Source organism: Triturus cristatus, chromosome 2_2 (genome assembly GCF_964204655.1).
Source record: "Triturus cristatus chromosome 2_2, aTriCri1.1, whole genome shotgun sequence".
NCBI lineage: Eukaryota > Metazoa > Chordata > Amphibia > Caudata > Salamandridae > Triturus > Triturus cristatus.
Genome location: NC_140582.1, coordinates 817684050 through 817702483, shown reverse-complemented (window position 1 = coordinate 817702483; position 18434 = coordinate 817684050). Strand labels below are relative to the sequence as shown.

General features: G+C 43.1%; 1 protein-coding gene across 1 annotated transcript in view; it reads right to left on the bottom strand.

The window, feature by feature from the left end:
* Positions 1 to 18434, bottom strand: part of CORIN (corin, serine peptidase) — a 1570916-nt gene that overhangs the window by 1256234 nt on the left and 296248 nt on the right. The window contains exon 3 of the mRNA XM_085642146.1: positions 12335 to 12778. Coding sequence (XP_085498272.1) covers positions 12335 to 12778 — 444 coding nt within the window. The remainder of the gene's footprint in view (positions 1 to 12334; positions 12779 to 18434) is intronic.

The window sequence follows — 18434 nt, the reverse complement described above, 5'->3', positions numbered from 1 at the left end:
AATGGTTCAAGAGTCATTCTTTTGCTCTACTTTAAAATAAATGGAGAAGAAAATAATTCTGAATGTCACAGACAAATGATCAACATACAAGTAAGTCAATGCAGAATGTTACATGGACCATATTTGCTTGGAAAGCCATACGAGTCGTTTGTATCAAGTAAAATAGGAAAGAAAAGGGAACAAAACATGTATTTTCTCCTTTGCTCCCTCCCACTGGAATACCCTTGATGCTATTTAAACCTCCATAAAAGAACTGAAAGCCCCACTCTTCCCACTGCATTCACCCTATCGGATTCATCCCTGTAAACAAAAAAAACAAATGTAAGCCCACGAAATCCAAGCCTTACTAGAGGCGTCCACTTGCATGTGCGGTGATTACAATTAATGAGTGAAACGTTCAGTAATACTGTTAGGAAGTGGGTTCTAAACCAGGAAACTCCCCTCCGTTTTTCTTTCATTTAGGCATGTGGTTAATAAACATCTGCTTTCGGTAATTGTCCGGAACGGAGTACTCTGCCTACCATTTACTGGGGAAGAAACTCATATCTAGAGTCTGTTCTATTCTACTTATGTTCATTAATGTACTTTTCAAGTTAGGCACACTTCGGGTGGCTTATCTGTTATGATGGAGGAGCGTAGCTCCACTGCTGAGAGGCAGCAGAGGCAAACGTAAAAAATAAAATGATAATACAACCATTATATTATCATTTTATTTTTCTTACCTAGTAATTTCCAAACAAGTGTTAGGGCTGGGGCCATCCTGAAGGGTGTCACGTCAGCAAAAGAAAGGAGGAGTGGTGAGGGCACTGTAAGTGCGCATGTTGGTTTGCCCGGCTGTCTTACGATGAACAAATTGACATGCGCCCTTATATTTCTCTAACGTTGGAGAACGTGCCTGAGCGAGCTTCACATCTGCCCGCTAAGGCCAATCACGGCGCTACTCTCATGCTGGTTAATAGTATTACCAGGATGAGAGCAGCATCTGGATTGGCCCCTGGATGCCTGTGCAGTGTGCACCAGCATCGGGGAATGTCGGGAGTGGAGCACCGAGGCATCGGCCGCCGCGGCAGGTAAGTCCTTTAATTTATTATTTCCCCATCCTCCTCCTCCCCCATTCCCCCCTAGCATTTGCGTTGCCCCATCACTTTTATGTTAGAGCAGCCGCCACTGCCTGAACCAGCCTTAATGGAATTCAGGCTTTTAACTGCCTTGCAAGGTCAATTAGTTACCCTGCTGGACAGCTGGCAGTTAAAAGTCTCTCACCCCAGAACCTACAGCAGAAGTGGACAGATGTGAAATTGTGCAATCTCAGTATGCAGATTAGTAGCACGCCCCGGGTCGAGCAGTTCCAGAATGTAGACTGGGGAAAGGTAGAACAAGCAGGCCTGTCACTCCAGGGAGGAATCTTTGAAGCTGAGAGTAAAGAAACCAGACATGCGCGATCAGAGCATGGCTCAGAGGAGAGGTGTGCTGCCATTTTGCTCACAACACTACCTTGCGTTTGTCCCAGAATGCTGTGCAAGAGGGTGGCCGGCCAGCGGTCTGATCCCATGAAGTGCTAGTTAGGTGGGAAGGGTAATGTGCAACACTGGAGTGGGATTTCTGGTTCTACAGCTCTCCACCTCCGTTTGTAAAACTCTACATAAGGAATAAAATCGAGGGAAAAGAGGAGCAAGAAAAGCACCAGGGTGAATTGGCCCGCTAATGAACTATAGTCTGGCGTGTGGGGACGCTACTTTGGGCTTGTGCCCCTGATACATCTGTGAACACTATCCTCAGAGCTAATGGCACTAGGTGTCCAATTCCCTCTCGGCCAGTAGAAGATGGATTTGCTGGGGACAATAAATCTGTGGAATGGTTCTGTTTGTGGGTACCCAAGGAGTGGATACTACAGGTCCCTGAACGGCACCCTGAAAGTGTCTGAGTGGTTGGGGAGTGCAGACTATGAGAGTGGAGTGCCTGGGAACCAAGGGGTGCTACTGCACAAAACACCTCTAGGCAGGAGACTGCCAGAACAAGAGAGCATGTCCTGGCCCCACAGTTTAACTGTTTCCAGGAGGAGAAAGCAGCAGTGTCATAGGCTGTGCAAGGCATCAATGAATTAAGAAGTAAAACTTGAGGGAGCAGGAGGCTCTCAAGAGCACTCCTAGTGGCAGGAGCATACCACCATGAACATGAAGCAGAACACCACCTCTAAATGTTCCCAACGGGGATCAGAGCTATTTGAAAAAGTATCTAACACTGGGCACCAATCTGTACTTAGCGCCCACCTACAAACTCAATTATTCCTCTCCTGCCTGAAATAAAAACATTATCTCGTCAAAGGGGATTTCAACATCCACTTTGAGAAAGCCAACAACTCTTCAGCCTTGCACTTGGAGAATGACATGCAGATTCTTTAATTAAAGCAGTGGGTTTCAGGGCCCACGCACATTGCAGGGCACACTTTGGACTTACTATACTCAAACTTTGATTCAATTTCTATACAGGAGATTAAACCCCTTCCCTGGACAGATCACTCACTTATATCTTTTTTACTTAAGCTCCCAGTAAATGCAACTAAGCCCTCGAGGTGCTCAGAGGGGATAAGAAGAGCATGGAGGCTGGTTACCGAAGATGCTTTTCGGTCCCACATCCGCCCCAGGAATCCAGAGGCCCTAAGTATTCATCAGGCCAATAGGGAAACAACGAATCTTGAAAAAGAAATCACCAACACCTTAGATTCCTATGTACCTTAACTGCCACTAAAGTAGTCAAACAAATCTCAACCAGGAAAGTGGTATACACATGAACTCAAGGCACTTAAAAGAAAGTGCAAAACAACATAGCACCACTGGAGACTATCTAAATCACAAACAGACAGACAGACATACAAGACAGAGTTGACAAATTACAATAATGCCATTAAGAAAGCTAAGAAGACCTACTTTGCCAGAAGAATCAATGAGAATTGTAGTTCAACTAAAGAGTTGTATAAAATAGTTAGGGAGCTATGCAACCCAGTGAGCCTATCCCAAACTTTGCCACCTTCAGAAGAATGCTGCGAAGAAATCAGTGAGTTTTTCTCAGACAAAATTAGTAAAATATACTCCACCTTCAACACCAACAACCCACTGCCAGCATTTAACTGTGAAACTCCAACCCCGCCCCCGATGCATCTGACTGTATAGGCAGCTTCTCCCCATTTACAGAGGAAGAAGTAGCTAAAACAATGCGGGACGTCAAGTCAGGCTCTCCCCTTGATCCCTGCCCTCATTTTGTCTTTTCCAGGCTTATACCCATAATCTGTCCATATGTTACCCAGCTATTTAACAACCTGCTAGATACTGCAGCATTCCCAGAAACATGGAAACGGGCCGTAGTGACCCCCCTCTTGAAGAAAGCAGGCACAGATATGCGCAACCCTGCAAACTACCGACCTATTTCCCAACTTCCGTACCTTTCGAAAGTTATGGAAAAACTGGTTAACAGACAGCTGTCGAACTACCTTGAGTCAAATGACCTACTGCATCCTTCCCAAACTGGCTTTAGAGCAACTAACAGTACGGAAGCAACCCTTCTAGCTGTGTCAGACAACATAAGATCTTTGGTTGACCAAGGGAAAGCCGCCACTCTGATTTTATTAGACCTATCAGAGGCATTTGACACCGTCTCACACCACAATTGCCTACTGGAGATTCTTCATGGAAAAGGAGTTTATGCCAAAGCCCTTCAATGGCTGAGCTCTTTCTTAAATAATAGAACATAGAGAGTACAAATGGGGGAATTTTCATCAAAACCAAAACCCATCGGCTATGGTGTTCCACAGGGGGCATCCCTAAGCCCCACACTCTTTAATGTCTATGTGTCATCTTTGGCAAAAATCAGCGAGAAGTGGGGCTTTGGTATTTGCTCCTACGCAGACGACACCCAACTGCTGATAACCATTGAAGAAACGCACGAGAACACTAGATTAAAACTGAATAACTGCCTCTCGGAAATGGCAACATGGGTGGCAGATCACTACCTTAAACTAAATGCAGGAAAATCCAAAATTGTACTATTCGGAGGAGCTAAACTTATCTGGAATACCACCTGGGGGCCCCAGACGTTGGGTGATGCGCCTGCTCCAAAGCAATGCGCAAAGAAACTGGGGATCCTCATGGACAATACCCTATCCATGCAGGACCATGTGCGGATTCTATGTGGAAGAAGCTTTGCAACGCTGAAGCTCCTAAAAAGGCTATTCCCTTATATCCCGCTAGATTGTAGGAGAACCATCACGCAAGCATTACTTACTAGTTGGTTGGACTATGGTAATGCCTTGTTCGTGGGCATGGCAGACTACCTCTTCACACGCCTACAAGTGGTGCAAAATGCCGCCGCCAAATTGGTATGTAACAAAGACAGACTCAGCTCAGCATCTGAGTGCCTGAAACTACTTCACTGGCTGCCAATGCACCAAAGAGCGAAACGTAAGCTGCTCAGTCACGCGCACAAGGCGCTGCACAAACAAGGGCCTCCCATCCTTCAGAACACAGTTGAATTTTATGTAACCCACCAGGTGCCTAAGATCACGGTCTCTAGCTCAAGCCAGAACAAAATGCATTAAGAAAGTAAGGGCAGGGGGTCGTAGTTTCTCATACTTGGCAGCAAAGCATTTGAATGAACTACCACAAGACCTCCACCTTTCCGAGGACACCGGCAAAACTCATCAACCGCTCAGCTATCTACCGGAGTCCTGGCACAGTGCCGTGATATCCTTCCCGGATTAATTTTGCGCTTTACAAATAAAATACAAATACAAATACCACTCATGTATAAATTTTCAACTGTGCAGAGGGTGACCTGAGGTGCAGGTCATCCCCCACCTCTATAAACAAAGCAGGATTATATATTTCCCCAGGTGAGCCTGTGGAAGGTTGGGTTCCACCAGGTGACCAATGCAGTGCTTCCAGTTATCGAAAGAATTGTTTCACTTTCAGTGGCAGCTGGTAGGGATCGGTGGCGGAGGAAGGTGGAGGGGATTAGAAAAAAGGAAATAAAAAAGAAAAGAAAGCTTACCTGGTGGTTGCTGTCGCCAGCTGCCACCTCTTCGCCATCACAGTAAGTACCCAGGCTTCCATACTCCCCTGACCAATCACAACGCTGCCTTTAGCAGCGTTGTGATTGGTCTGAGCACCTTGGTACAACGCTCTGGGAACTGGGAGTCATGGCATGTTCTCCACCCAGGCTGTGCAATACAGCCTGTGGAGAACATTCAAAGTGCACATGACGGTTTGGCCGGCTAGAGATGGCCGGCCAAAACGTAATGCACACTTAAGGTGCAGCCACCACTCCGCCTCCCTCAATGTCACAGGAGCCCAGCACCACCATAACTTAACCTGGCTGCAGTGCAACTGCAACACTAAAAATAAAATGATAATAACATTCCGTTATTATCATTTCTTTTCCCTTTGCACTGCTTTAAAGCAGTAGAGCGATGCTCCTCCTCTTTGAGGAGTGGGTGCCCCAAGCAGTAGGAGCAGTGACTGCCTCATATCTGTGCTTCTCAGGGTTAGACTGGCTCTGTGGCAGAGCAGAAGAAAATACCGTTGCCTGCCTGGCATCCACAGCCTGTGTGCAGCGGAGGGGAGTTTGTGAACATCAAACCTGAGCACACCACTTGGGCAGGACAACATGATTCATAGGTGCCCAGAAGGGTAGGGGAATCACATGAGCAACCGCTTGGCCACAGCTGGCACATCAATAATGGAAAAAAATAAACAAAACGAAAAGTTAAGACTTACTGGTCCATGAGGCTGTATTGGGGCACCACAGAAAGTGCTGAAGAGTATTGGGGGGCACCAATGATGGAGGTGGGCCCTCTCCTTGTCCCCTGCCATTCAAAAAATCTTAACATAAGTCTTACGGCTTAGAAAACTAGGGGCAAATGTATTAAAGTATTTTGCATTCACAAACAGAGCGAATCACGAAATGTTCTTATTTGTGAATGTAAAATGGCTGTACCTAATGCATGAAAAGCATTTGCAAGCCACACCCAGAAGTCCACAAAACAATTTAATCCTTATTTTGCGATTAAATATTTGCAAATCTTTATTTTGTGATGACCAATTTGTGAGTCTCAAATTGCTAATTCGCAAATAGATAATCGCAGACATATGTATGGCCCATTCACAATTTGCAAATGAGTCAGAATTTGCTATTTTGCACATGCAAATTACCACCAAATCCATTCAGGTGGTCATCAGGTGGAAACTATTTAAACAGGTCCAGAGGGCCTCAGAATGTTTCACAATGGCAGCACTGTACGTCATAGCGAGAAGTTTCAGGATACAAGCAGGAGCACAGAAAAGGAGGAGACAAGAACGCATTTTCAGAGCACGCGTCACATTGTTTGGGCAGACAAAGGAAGAAATCTATGATAAATCTAGATTAAATTCAGCCTTAATCTTAGATCTGATAGCTGAACTATATCTACAACTGCAGCATCAGGCTCGCAGGACCAATGCCATTCCCACACATGTGCAGGTTATATGTTCACTGCATCTCTTAGCTTCAGGGAGTAATAGCTGCAGAAGGAGGGGTCTCCCAAACTGCGCTGTCATGCTTTTTCAATGTGACCCTGGGAGCAATGTTGCAGAGGATACACCAGTACATACGATTTTCCACAGCACCACCGGAATTGCAGCAATCCAAATTTGATTTTTACCACCTAGCCCATTTCCCCCCATGTAATTGGGTGCATTGATGCACCTAGCGCTATGTCCCCCTCAGTTAATGAGTACGTTCACAGGAACAGGTAATCATATCATTCACTGAACATCCAAGTCATATGCAATGCCTCACACATGATCACAGACATAGTGGCAAGATTTCCAGGTAGTACGCATGATTCATTAATCTTCAGTCACAGTGGCATACATACACGTCTCCTATGGGGTGAATTTGGCAAAGCATACTTGCTAGGTAAATGTATGTATCACAGTCTGGCAGACTCCCTAGATAAGGAGAAACATTACAGTGAGTAATCTATTGCCTTTTCCCCTGTAGGTGACAGTGCATATGCTGTGCGCTCCTTCAAACTCACCCCATACCTAAATCTGACTACTTCAAGTGAACGGCGATACAATTCTGCACACAAAAATACATGCAACGTGATAGAGAGGATCTTTGGATTACTGAAGAGTAGGGTCCCCTGCCTACATAAAAGTGGAGGTGCTCTGCAGTACAGGCCTGAGGTGTGATGCAGAATTGTGGCTACGTGTGTCATGTTGCACAACATTGCGACTTCCAGAGGCATACAATTGGACCTAACAGATACAGATGAAGATGATGAGCCATGGCAACCTCGCCAAGCAACAGACGGTTCAAGGGCAGTAGAAGGCAGACAGAGTTTTGCAGAAATAACGCTGATCTTTTTTTGAAGGTGGGTAATGATGAGACAATGCACTACATGGTTTCACTGCTAATGTGATTTATTATTCCCAGAACACAGGTATTGTACATGCATGCATTCAAAGCAAAATCATTATAGTGAGAAAGATATGATACACCAAATGGCATTTCAGGGTTCAAGGCCACACTATTTTCTGTGGTCACGCACTCCCATGGCCGGGTCTGCATGCTCTAGGCCCCCCCCTTGGTGAGACTCTGAGGAAGAAGCATGTCTGGAACTGCGCCTTCTGCATTCTGTCACTGGTGCCATAATGCTACAAAGGCTGGAAGCCTCCTCACTATCCCGTCCACCCAGTACAATACTACCACTAACTGTAGCACTTTGCAAATGCTCGAAAGCATTGGTAACCTGAATCAAACCCCTGGCCACATCCCTTCTACAATGGGTAATTTTTACCTGCCTTTACTCAGGTGGTTGATGGCCCTTGTGTAGCCATCTAAATGGCCAAGTAATTGGTACTGCCATCTGAGGTGGAACACATGGTCTTCCTACATTACATTGCACAGTTCCCTGATGGCATCTGTCATGTGCCTGAAGTTGTCCGAAGTTTCCCTCTGTCATTCCACCACTGCTCTATCATTGTTTTGTCTAGTAAAGGTATTTAGCATCACATGGAATGTCTAAACGGCACTTGCTTGTTTTACTTCAATGCACCTATGGTGCTGGGACCTTCCTCCCTGCCTTCCCTCTTGTGTTTTCTGACTACTACACCCATAATGCATTGCTGTGTTGCATGTAAAATATGGACTGGAGCTGTATTTGCATTTTTCTGCCTGATCTTCCTAAATGGGGATTTCATTACATTTACCACGCATATGTTCATTAGCATGCATTTTACCGTGAGTGGTACTGGGTGGCGCAGAGGTGTCAATCTGCATCGCGCCAATGACAGCTTCAGGCTGAAGGGTCAACTCCACAAAGTCCTCTAAAGGTGTAGTTGCAGATTGGGTGGATGGTCCTCCACCAGTCTTCTTCACCTCTGCAAGCCTGCAGTAACTTTTTCCTTCGCTCTGCTCCGCGGATCATACCACCGCTTATGCAGCTCCTCAATGGAGTGCTGTGTGACCCCCGCTGGGTTGATTTTTGTTTGTATGTCCTTCCATATTTTTTCTTTTTCACACTCCAGGACATGGAGTGAGTGTTTTCCAAATCATTTTTCGTGGCTATTCACCACTTCCTCAAACAGGACTTCCAACTCTTTCTCACTAAATCTATGCTTTCTTTTGCACAGTGCTGCCTCCTTCCCACTGTCTCCAGCTGCCATGCTGGTTTTAAAACACAGGATCAGCTCTCCAAACAGGCTCCTTGGCGCTGTGCTCCTCCATTTTGCCTCCTCCTCTCACTCAGTACACAGGCAACAGCATTGCATGCCTCACTTCCTGGTTGTGAGGTCATCATGCTGCACCGAAATGTGAGATTCACTAATTTGTGATTACCTACTTTCGAATAACTATTTTGAGAATCGCAATTAGGCAATCGCTAATTGTGAATGTGTTTTTACCAATTGGTTATTTTTTGCGATTACCAAATAGTGATTCGGTAAAATCTCTATTTGGTAATCACAATTTTGTTTTTTCATACATGTGGCCATTAGTGACTTTGCGAGTACCAAAATTAATTTTCAAAGGTCTGGGATTACGTATTCTTTGGAAGTGATGTTGGACCCTTTGTGTTTATGGGTTTGAGTGCTTGTGCAAAAATAAGAATATATTTGTAATGAAGTGTTTATTACTGTGAAATGTTCATTAGGAAACGTATGTAAGAGCCATCAGTTCTATTATTTCAATCTTGAAAGACAAAATATCATACTTGTTGTATAGCACTGAAATGGTCATGCATATTAAAATGATGAACGGCTCACTGGTCATTGAACTGTGAACATCCCTTGAAAAAGACAGCAAGTCTAGCTTTTAATATTAGCATCCTTTGCATGATTTCCGATAGACGTATCTGTGCAAGGATAGGTTCTGGATGTGCACCAATCAAAGGTTCCTCAACCCTATGGTGTTTATATTAAGTTTAAGCAGTTAACTGACTGTTGTGACCTTCCTTTAATATTTATTTATAAAGTTTTATAGAACGCAAACATGATCCCGAAGGATATCAGAGTGCTTCACAATTGGAGGGAAAGATAGGTAAGAGTTGCAATACCAGCATCAAATAGGAATACCAAACAAAACAGTTACAAACAAAAGGGGTCAACAAAGAATAAGACAATAACTGGTAAAAAGCGAACTAGGAGGGGAGCAAATGATTAGTAAAAGAAGAATAGCACCCAGCGCAGGGTTTAAAGGTGTTAGTTCAATGCATTAGAGCAGACGATCCAAAACCCTTTTAAGGTAATAATTTGTTCATAAGGAATCTTTTAACTTCCAATTTGAAAGCAGCCTTGGAGGAGATTCTATGTACTTCCGGTGGGAGAGAGTACGAGATCTTCGGGGAAGAGCCGTAGAAAGCTCGGTGACACGTTCTCTTTTTGTGAAAGATCTGGGGTTTCAGGAGGACAGAGTTAGCACTTCTTGAAGGTCTACCCCCTCCGGATAATTCTAGCTTTTGCGCTAGATAACTGGGGGCTTTGAAATGGAGGACTTTGTAAGACAGGCAGGCAATCTTTAGCTGCATTCTTGCTTCGTAGGGCAACCAAATAAGGGATTTTAAGACTGGGGAAATGTGCGCATTTCTATTGGTACCCGTAACCAATCTGGCAGCAGCATTCAATGAAGTCCTTAGTGGGGCCAGGGCAGATTGGGGGAGGCCACAGAGCGTAGCACTGCCATAGTCTTGCCTCGGCAAAACAAGCGCTTGGACCACTTGCCTGAAGTCAGCTTGTGGAAGGAATGGTTTGAGAATCCTGAGTATCCTCATCAGGTGATTAGCTCCCTTGCACACATTACTAATATGATTCTTCATGTTCAGATGCTTGCCCAGGGTGATTCCGAGAGATTTGGCTGAGTCAATAATGAGGGGGAAGCAGTTGAAGGCAGTGAGGTGGTTCATCCAAAGGTCTAACTTGGGGATGTGATTCGGAGGAGAAATGAGAAGGAACTCTGTTTTGGAGGTGTTGAGCAGGAGGTGGTTCTCAGTTAACCAGTTTTGTGGAGTCATTAGGGTAGTGTATGAAGGTAGTCTATGAGGTCTTTTAGTGGGTGATGCAATTTTGTTTTTCCTCTGCAATTTTTACATATTAATAACGATGTTCACAGTATTTAATTTTGAATGTATTAAGGTATTTTTCCTTTTGAAAAGAGACAGTGACAGGTGCTCCTGTGCGCTGAATAAAATGTGACAGACACTTCAGTGGAACACTGGCTGTCAGGGGCTAGCCCAAAACACCCAATGACAGAAGAGGCTGACCCAAGGCCCCTCTCTATGTTTATTTTTGGTGTGAATAGTAAAGCTATCTTAAGCCAGACCCCAAAAAAGGTTGCTAAACCCCAGCTTTCCCTAAGGCACATTTAAGACATGGGACATGCCACATAACCCTCTTCCTCATTCAACTGATAGGAACCGGGGATGATTGAGAAATGAGGAGAGATGGGGAGATGCCCCAAGCAGAGTACCAACAAACAGTCTTGTTACTGCATTCAGTTGATTGGCTTCTAGCGCCCGCTGGCTTCTCACTGGAGGACGTGTTCTCCAAAAGCATTGATACCCTGCCACTATACACAAGGAATTGTATTCAAATTTGTATTTTTACATTAATTAAATTCCTAACGAACTCAAGTAGGAGGAAAACGTCCTAGAAATTTGCCTTTAGATCCTGTTAATACTGAAATACTATAAAAGGAATGAGGTAAATGAGAAACATTTAAGACTACAAGAACAATATCACAACGGGAGAAAGAAGAAAAGCCACTAACACAGAGCCCGACTTCATGTCTACGCTGGTATTACCAATCATGATGTGAGTCATTCATTACTATCATGACCACAATACAATGGAAAACATGAAGAAAAAAAGCTACTAAGGCCCTGCATACTAATAGCACACAGATGTGACCTGTTTCAAATTAGATCATGCTGTACGAAGCTGCTTCGCAAACTTATATCTGAAGCCAATTGATAGATAGGTATATATACAACACTTTGATGTAGTTAAAGTTAAGCACGTTGTCATAATTTGAAGGGAAATGTTTCCACATTATGTAGGAAATTCATGACTACAAGAAAACATTGAAGTGCCCTTCTTTTTAAAGTAGTTTGCCAAGAAAGCGTCCACAAATCACACACAAGCAGGGTTTCAGACAAGAGGCCATGGGAGACATCTGCATGTACATCAAAATTACGAAATAGAAAAGAAAGCAAAGGAAAGCATGATTTCTCGGTATCCTGATATGGGGACCAAATTAATTGATCTGATAAGCAAAATAAATATGATATACTGCCTTGAAGTTAATTATTACGTTTTTGTATGGCAATAGTTCCTTCGACAAACCATTAAAGATACTTTGCACAGTTGAGTTGATAATGGTTTGCTACTTTAAAGATTGCAGGTCTTCTGTTGAGCTTTACTCCAAGTCACCTGTGTTTTGCGTTAGATCCTAAACGAGGTATGTAGGTATTTATGTACATTCTAGTATGGTAATCAAACCTACATTTTCACCCAAATTTAATCTAAATTAACCCACAACTCTTTTATCACTTGTCTTCCAATTAAGGTATTCTCTTAGCTTATATAAAAATAGTGAAATACAATCACTTGTACACTGCACAATAGTTAGGGCATGTTGATGTCCCTCACAGAATCTCTATATAGAGCTTGGCCTAATTTGCTGACCAGATGGCTAGGCAATGAACATTACACTGTACATTTAATTGCAAGCATGACACAAAGTAAGCAAGGTGCTATATTTATTTTCAATATGCACATTTGACACAGTTTGAAGACGCGCCTACCTTCTTTGCGGCCTGTTCCCATCCCAACCGTGGAGCTCAATGGAGTTACTGTTGGTGGATATGAAGTCCAGTCCGGTGGCTGGTTGGTGATGTCCGTGGTCCAGAGGTCTTCCTCTAGTGTAGTCGTTAGTGGCCATGAAGAATCATCAGTGCTGGATTCTTTGGTTAATATTTCATCTGCTGGGCTACTTTCTGTGACCATGCTTGGCGTAAACAATCTTAGTGGTAAAATGTCCCCAGCTTTAGTGAAGTCTGTTTGCATTTTGTCAGTAGAAGGTGATGTGGTGATCCAAGAAGGAGAAGGTATTCTTGATTCCATTGTGGTCAACTCTTTTAAACCATGTTTAGATGTATTTGTAAATGGAATGTCAGATGGTTCAACACCACCTCTGCTAGTCAACAGGTTGCTCTCGTTTGATTCAAAACAATTTTTGTTTATGACACCTAAAAAGAAATATACGTTCAAAGTCAATATACATCTTACATATACACACAGCCAATTAACATCATCAGCGTCCCCTTGTTTACTCTGGCATATTGGGATAACAGCATGTATAGCATGACTCAGAATGTCATACAGGTATAATACGCATTAGACTGAAGTATGGACCAAACTGAGTGTGCCACATGTGCTGTTTGCATGTCTGGCTTATGCCCAGGGGTGCTTCACTTGGCTGGCACCTATGTGCAGACAACTGGGCACCTCTAGCCATTCCAGCGCTTTGAGGCTACTGAGATCGGACTCTTCCACACTCTGTGTTTGTGCAGTTGCAAACTTTTTGGGGCTGATTGGGAGAAGAGAAGATCTGCTATGAAATTAACATGATTTGCACTTTGATTATACAATTTGTAATTCACCAGCTTTGAGTTTATTGATTTTATCAATTTATGATCTTATGGTATTTTAAAAAGTGTATATGCCGTATAACCTATTTTTTATATGATTTTGTGTGATTGTGCTATTTCCTTATTATCAATGTATTGTGTATTGCATCACTTCTATTTTATTTATACTTGCATTGTATTTTATTGACTTTTATGGCTTCACCGAAATAAAGTTATTTTTGACTTGACTTGACTTGACTGAAGTAAGTATGTAAAGTGGCTGGGGAGCACCAATATTTCAAATTCTTACTAGCTTCAATTTGGACATGTGGGGTGGTACTGCTCCCCTTATAGTACTGAGTTTGCTGGCAGACACGGTATGCTGGTACATTCATGAGTTGGTAATCTCTCATTTGAATACTGTTTCCACCACATGCAGCCTCAGTAGCATGTCCCTTCGCATAACACACAAAAAAACGTACATGCGCACAAATTCCCAGCAGTTGGGCAATTGTTTTCCGCAGATTAGTCTGCGCACTCGAAAATGAATTGTGCGGTCCCTAACTTTCCTGACCTCTTGTAGTCTCTTGTACGGGGTGTTACATCCCTATCATTCTGGGAATGCTATAGTCGAGTGGGAGCTCCTGTTAATCATCGCTGTAGTGGTAACAGAGTACAAGCAGTGAGCTGTGGACAAACACGTGCTGAAATGCTGCAAAGAAGAATGCATCTGTTCTGCTACTAACACTGCCCAGTACATAATATGGAATTGATAATGTGGTTGGAGCTCTGGCAACATACTGCACCCGGCGTGCCAGCATTCATTGTGGTGGGTTCGCTGTGGATTTGTGATTGCATTACAGCTGTCAGTTGTAAATGATTTCACAGTACATGCCTCTGGCTTTTGGTCTCCAGCCCAACACCACCCTTTCTTTTCAATAGAAAAATCTGGGGAACAACCTTTACAACGCAACTTTTACAACGCACTACCATTACAACGAAACTGTTACAACGCGAGTGCATTGACAACGCAGGACATTACAACGCAAGTCTTTACATCGACTTGCACTAGATGGCGTGCTAACATTAAAAATAGTGTAGTTTACTATCCCAACACCTTCCCTACTGTTACTTGGACTGGAGTTGGAATAGTAAATTACACTTTTTTAATGTTAGCACGCCATCTAGTGCAAGTCGATGTAAAGACTTGCGTTGTAATGTCCTGCGTTGTCAATGCACTCGCGTTGTAAAACTTTCGTTGTAACAGCATGCGTTGTAACAGCATGCGTTGTAACGTCATACATCCGAAAAATCTTGCTTATACCACTTGGGAAGCCGACAAAATCATGATTCTTTAGACTGCTTGTAAGGCGCACTTTCTATCCATTTGGAGCAAATGCCTACACACTGGAGCTAACACAACAACGTTTTCTGTGCCTATAAAATTCGAATGAAAAATGGGGCTTGGCATAGCTCTGTGGGGAGATTTAACTGCTCCACATTCTTGATGCGACGACAGCGATCCACCCAACAACTTTCCCACAAACTTGGAAGCGCTGAGCTGTACACTGTCATGCCCTGATGCACTAGCCAGTTGGTGGGCCCATCCAGTGTGGCAACATCTCTTAGAAATGCCTAGAAGACAGACCATTCAAGCATTTATAGTTTAGGCATAGTACTGGGAAAGTGAAGAAGAGGTCACTCAGGCTCCTGGAGGGAACTCTACAGAACTGGCTGGTTAGGCTACTGGTGAGGAAGGCCATCGTCTGGATATGGCTCTGAAAGATTTCCAATCACACTGATCCTCAAACTTAAAGAGAAATCCGCGAAGAAAGCATTACTCACCATTACATGAATCCAAAGTTTTATTTTAAATAATAATGCATGCTTCCACAGTGTCATTGATATGTTACTTTGTCCCAAAATATGTTTCCTTCTTTATGAAAGGTGCTTTGCCTGTGAAGTTTGCACTCTCTGTTCATTGATTTCACACTAAACATTAGTCTTTGCCTTAATTATGTCATATCAGTAACATGAGCTACACATATTTAAAGGTTTCTGTTTGGTGACACTGTAAACAAAGGATGTTGCAGTTATGCGGCCTAGTGGTACTTGGCTCCATCAGGAAGGTGAAAGAACGTCTGAGTGGCGCCTGCTCAGTGTGAAGCTGTAGCGGTACAAAAAGGGGGTGGTGATGGACAGAGCCTCAGAACCAATCAAACACTCACACCCAGTCAACAGATCTGGGTTTGATCCATCACCTTTCTTTAGCCCACTCTGCCACCCCAGTTCAGACATGGCCATATACAAATCAGTCTGACCCTGTGCCTCATGGGAACAGTCCAGCCCGAACTGCCAAGCCATGCCTTCCCTGGACCGGAAACAAGCTTCCTAGGACCGGTTTCTGGCATTTCAGCCGTCTTCAGCCAGGCTTGCTTGAATCCAGTGGCAAAGTGAGCAAGGGACTCACATATGAGCATACCCTGCCAACTTATGGCGAACAAAGCGGTACAAAAGGGGGTGGTGATGGACAGAGTATCAGAACCAATCAGTGTGAAGCTGTGGCTTGTAAGTTGTCACCAGAAGGGACTTAAACTGATTTGCTATCCTGCGCGGCTCCCTCGGCTATTACATTCGTGTGCTTTTTGCTTACACAAAGCCTTCCGCTGAACTCAAGTAATGAGAAACGGAGAGACGCAGACAAGGTATTTATGGGAACATAATTAAACCACTAAAGATGAAGTAAACACCATAAATTATTCAATTTCTCAAAAATAACAAAACTAAACTATGCAGAACAATTCTGCTTCGCGATGTGACTGTTAAATGGCAAATTACATTCAATCCGTAATGTTGGTGTTGATCACCTGTACTAAAACTGGAAGCCAATTTAAAATTAGCATTACATTTATAAGAAGCAGGCATGGTCTTGCAAAAGGGCTGTCAGAATTGCAGTGTAGCAAGTTTTCGGAATGTTACGTGATTTTTTTATGTTCTTATCGATGTAAGCGGTTCATTGTCATAGTATCTGGAATGTTTTTATTTTTTGTGTGTATTACTGTGTATTTATTTATGCGTTCTCTGCTTTTATAGTCTTATCTAGATCGAATAAAGTTACTTTGACTGACTGACAGTGTAGAATCGTAACTGAGTGACACTGTAAAGGAGCGATAATGATGTATTCTGCTCCACAGTTCCCATAACTGACAGCTCAATGCCACTTCAGGCTGGTCTGATACAGCTGCGGTAGAAGTGGGAAGCTATTCATATTTCTGCCAGGCCTCATGGCAGCCTAGCTCCCAGCAGAGTCAAGACAGCCGACAGCAGCAGGAATTGTACTAAGCGGACAAAGGCATATTTTTGTATTTACAGTGCACGAGGTTGATTTCTGTTTCCAGGCCACAGCAGATATAAAAGATCAACAGTTCCAAATCTAAACAATCATTGGCAAAGTCGATGGCTTTGAATATGCGTTGTTTGAAGAATTATTGAAAACATTATAGTCTAAGTTATTTGTTGAAGAATATGTATTTGAAAAATGTTGAGAATGTAGAAATGGGTTTATTACATACATATATTCAACTGATTTATCTAAGGCACAAATGTGAAAAATGTAAATTAATGTAAAAAATACAAATATGACATAAAATGTGTGGAAATAACTGCATGATAGAAATGTAGTAAGACATTCTCGCTTCAGCTCTCATATCCTTGCACCGCTTCTACGTATGAAGTGATTTTGCTGCAGAAATTTTGATGTGACACCTTTATATGTACGAATTTTCAAATGCTTTTTATATGAATACAATGAAATTGCAAAAAAGGCAAAATAACAAATAAGCCTGCATGAGTTACTTGCACAAGGGGCACATTTATAAATGTGCAGCAGGTTGCCTCTCTATGCCTCACAAATCTTCCACCCCCCCCCCCCCCCCCCCACTGTATAAAACGTCAACTGGTTCGAAAATGGTTAAATCCAAGTAGTTAGAGGTGTATTTGGATCATCTCAAACTATCTCAAATCCACATGTTTTACATGTTTCAAAGTGTCTGTAGTTAGGTGCACTTCATCCAAATTTAAACCTGTATATAGCTGAATACTGAGTCAAAAAGAGGACGAACTGTAGCCTCTTCATGCTTTCTAACCAAGTGACCCATGTCATGTATGACTCCTTACATATTTCTGGTTTTGAGTGCTGGAATTTATGAGTCTCTACATTCAATTTTAAAAGCAAAATTCCAAGTGATGGGACACAATGCACTACTGCCTAACAATTTTGGGCCTGAATGAAAGGTTCGTACTGTTGCAGGGATTCTGCACATATACAGAACTACGCGCAAGAAACCAGGACCTCGGTGTACAGTGGTGTACCAACCTCCCACCTTAGTGCCCAGAACCCCAATCCGACTAGCTATAGTGTCTCATTCATTCTCCGTACTACAGCAAAGCTATCAATGATTAGACATCCTAGAACATGTAACTGAGAATCTCTTTGTAATCCCGGGAGCAAGAACACTCTTTCGCCAACTCACTTATACTTCTCCACAACATAAGTAATCAGAGACACAGTATAGTTTAAAATGTTTATTTTAACTAACGTGCTCTATAATGCAGTACACGAGCCAATACTAGCAGCAATGTGCATAAACTAAATATAGTGAGCATTGTTACAATTCCATAAAACATGAACGGGTATAGCATTATATAAAGCTAGTGTGAAAAAAGGCCTGCTGTGCCTTGCCACCCTCCCCGCGCTAGGAACTAGTTTATAATAATTATAGAAGACCTCTGGGCTTTGTCAGGGGGACCCCATACCTCTGAGTTTAGATGCAAAGGTTCACATCTCCGGACAAGCACAGCTCTTCTTCATTGGAATGAGTTTCTCCAAGTGCCTAACATGCATGCTATGCCATATTAAAAGCACTTGATTTTCAGTAGTGCAGCTGTGGCAGTGTTGTGTCTAACATGCGTAGGACTGATCAACAGCAGCTTAACAGAGCACATTGTTTTTAGACCTTGAACACGCTGTGCAGACAGAGCCTCAGAGTACGGCAAGAGAAGTGAAAGATAGACGGTTCTCATGTGAGCGAGCACAAGCAGAGGAGTTGTGCAAAACAAATGCATGTAGAAACGTGTGCAAAAAGCGGCAACATGGCAGCCAAGCTCATACTAACTTAGCAATGTACGCAGTGAATCCATAACCTCACTAGTCTACAATACATGATAAGGGACAATAGGCAACAGCGTGCAAGGTATGTGTGCTATATGGAATTGT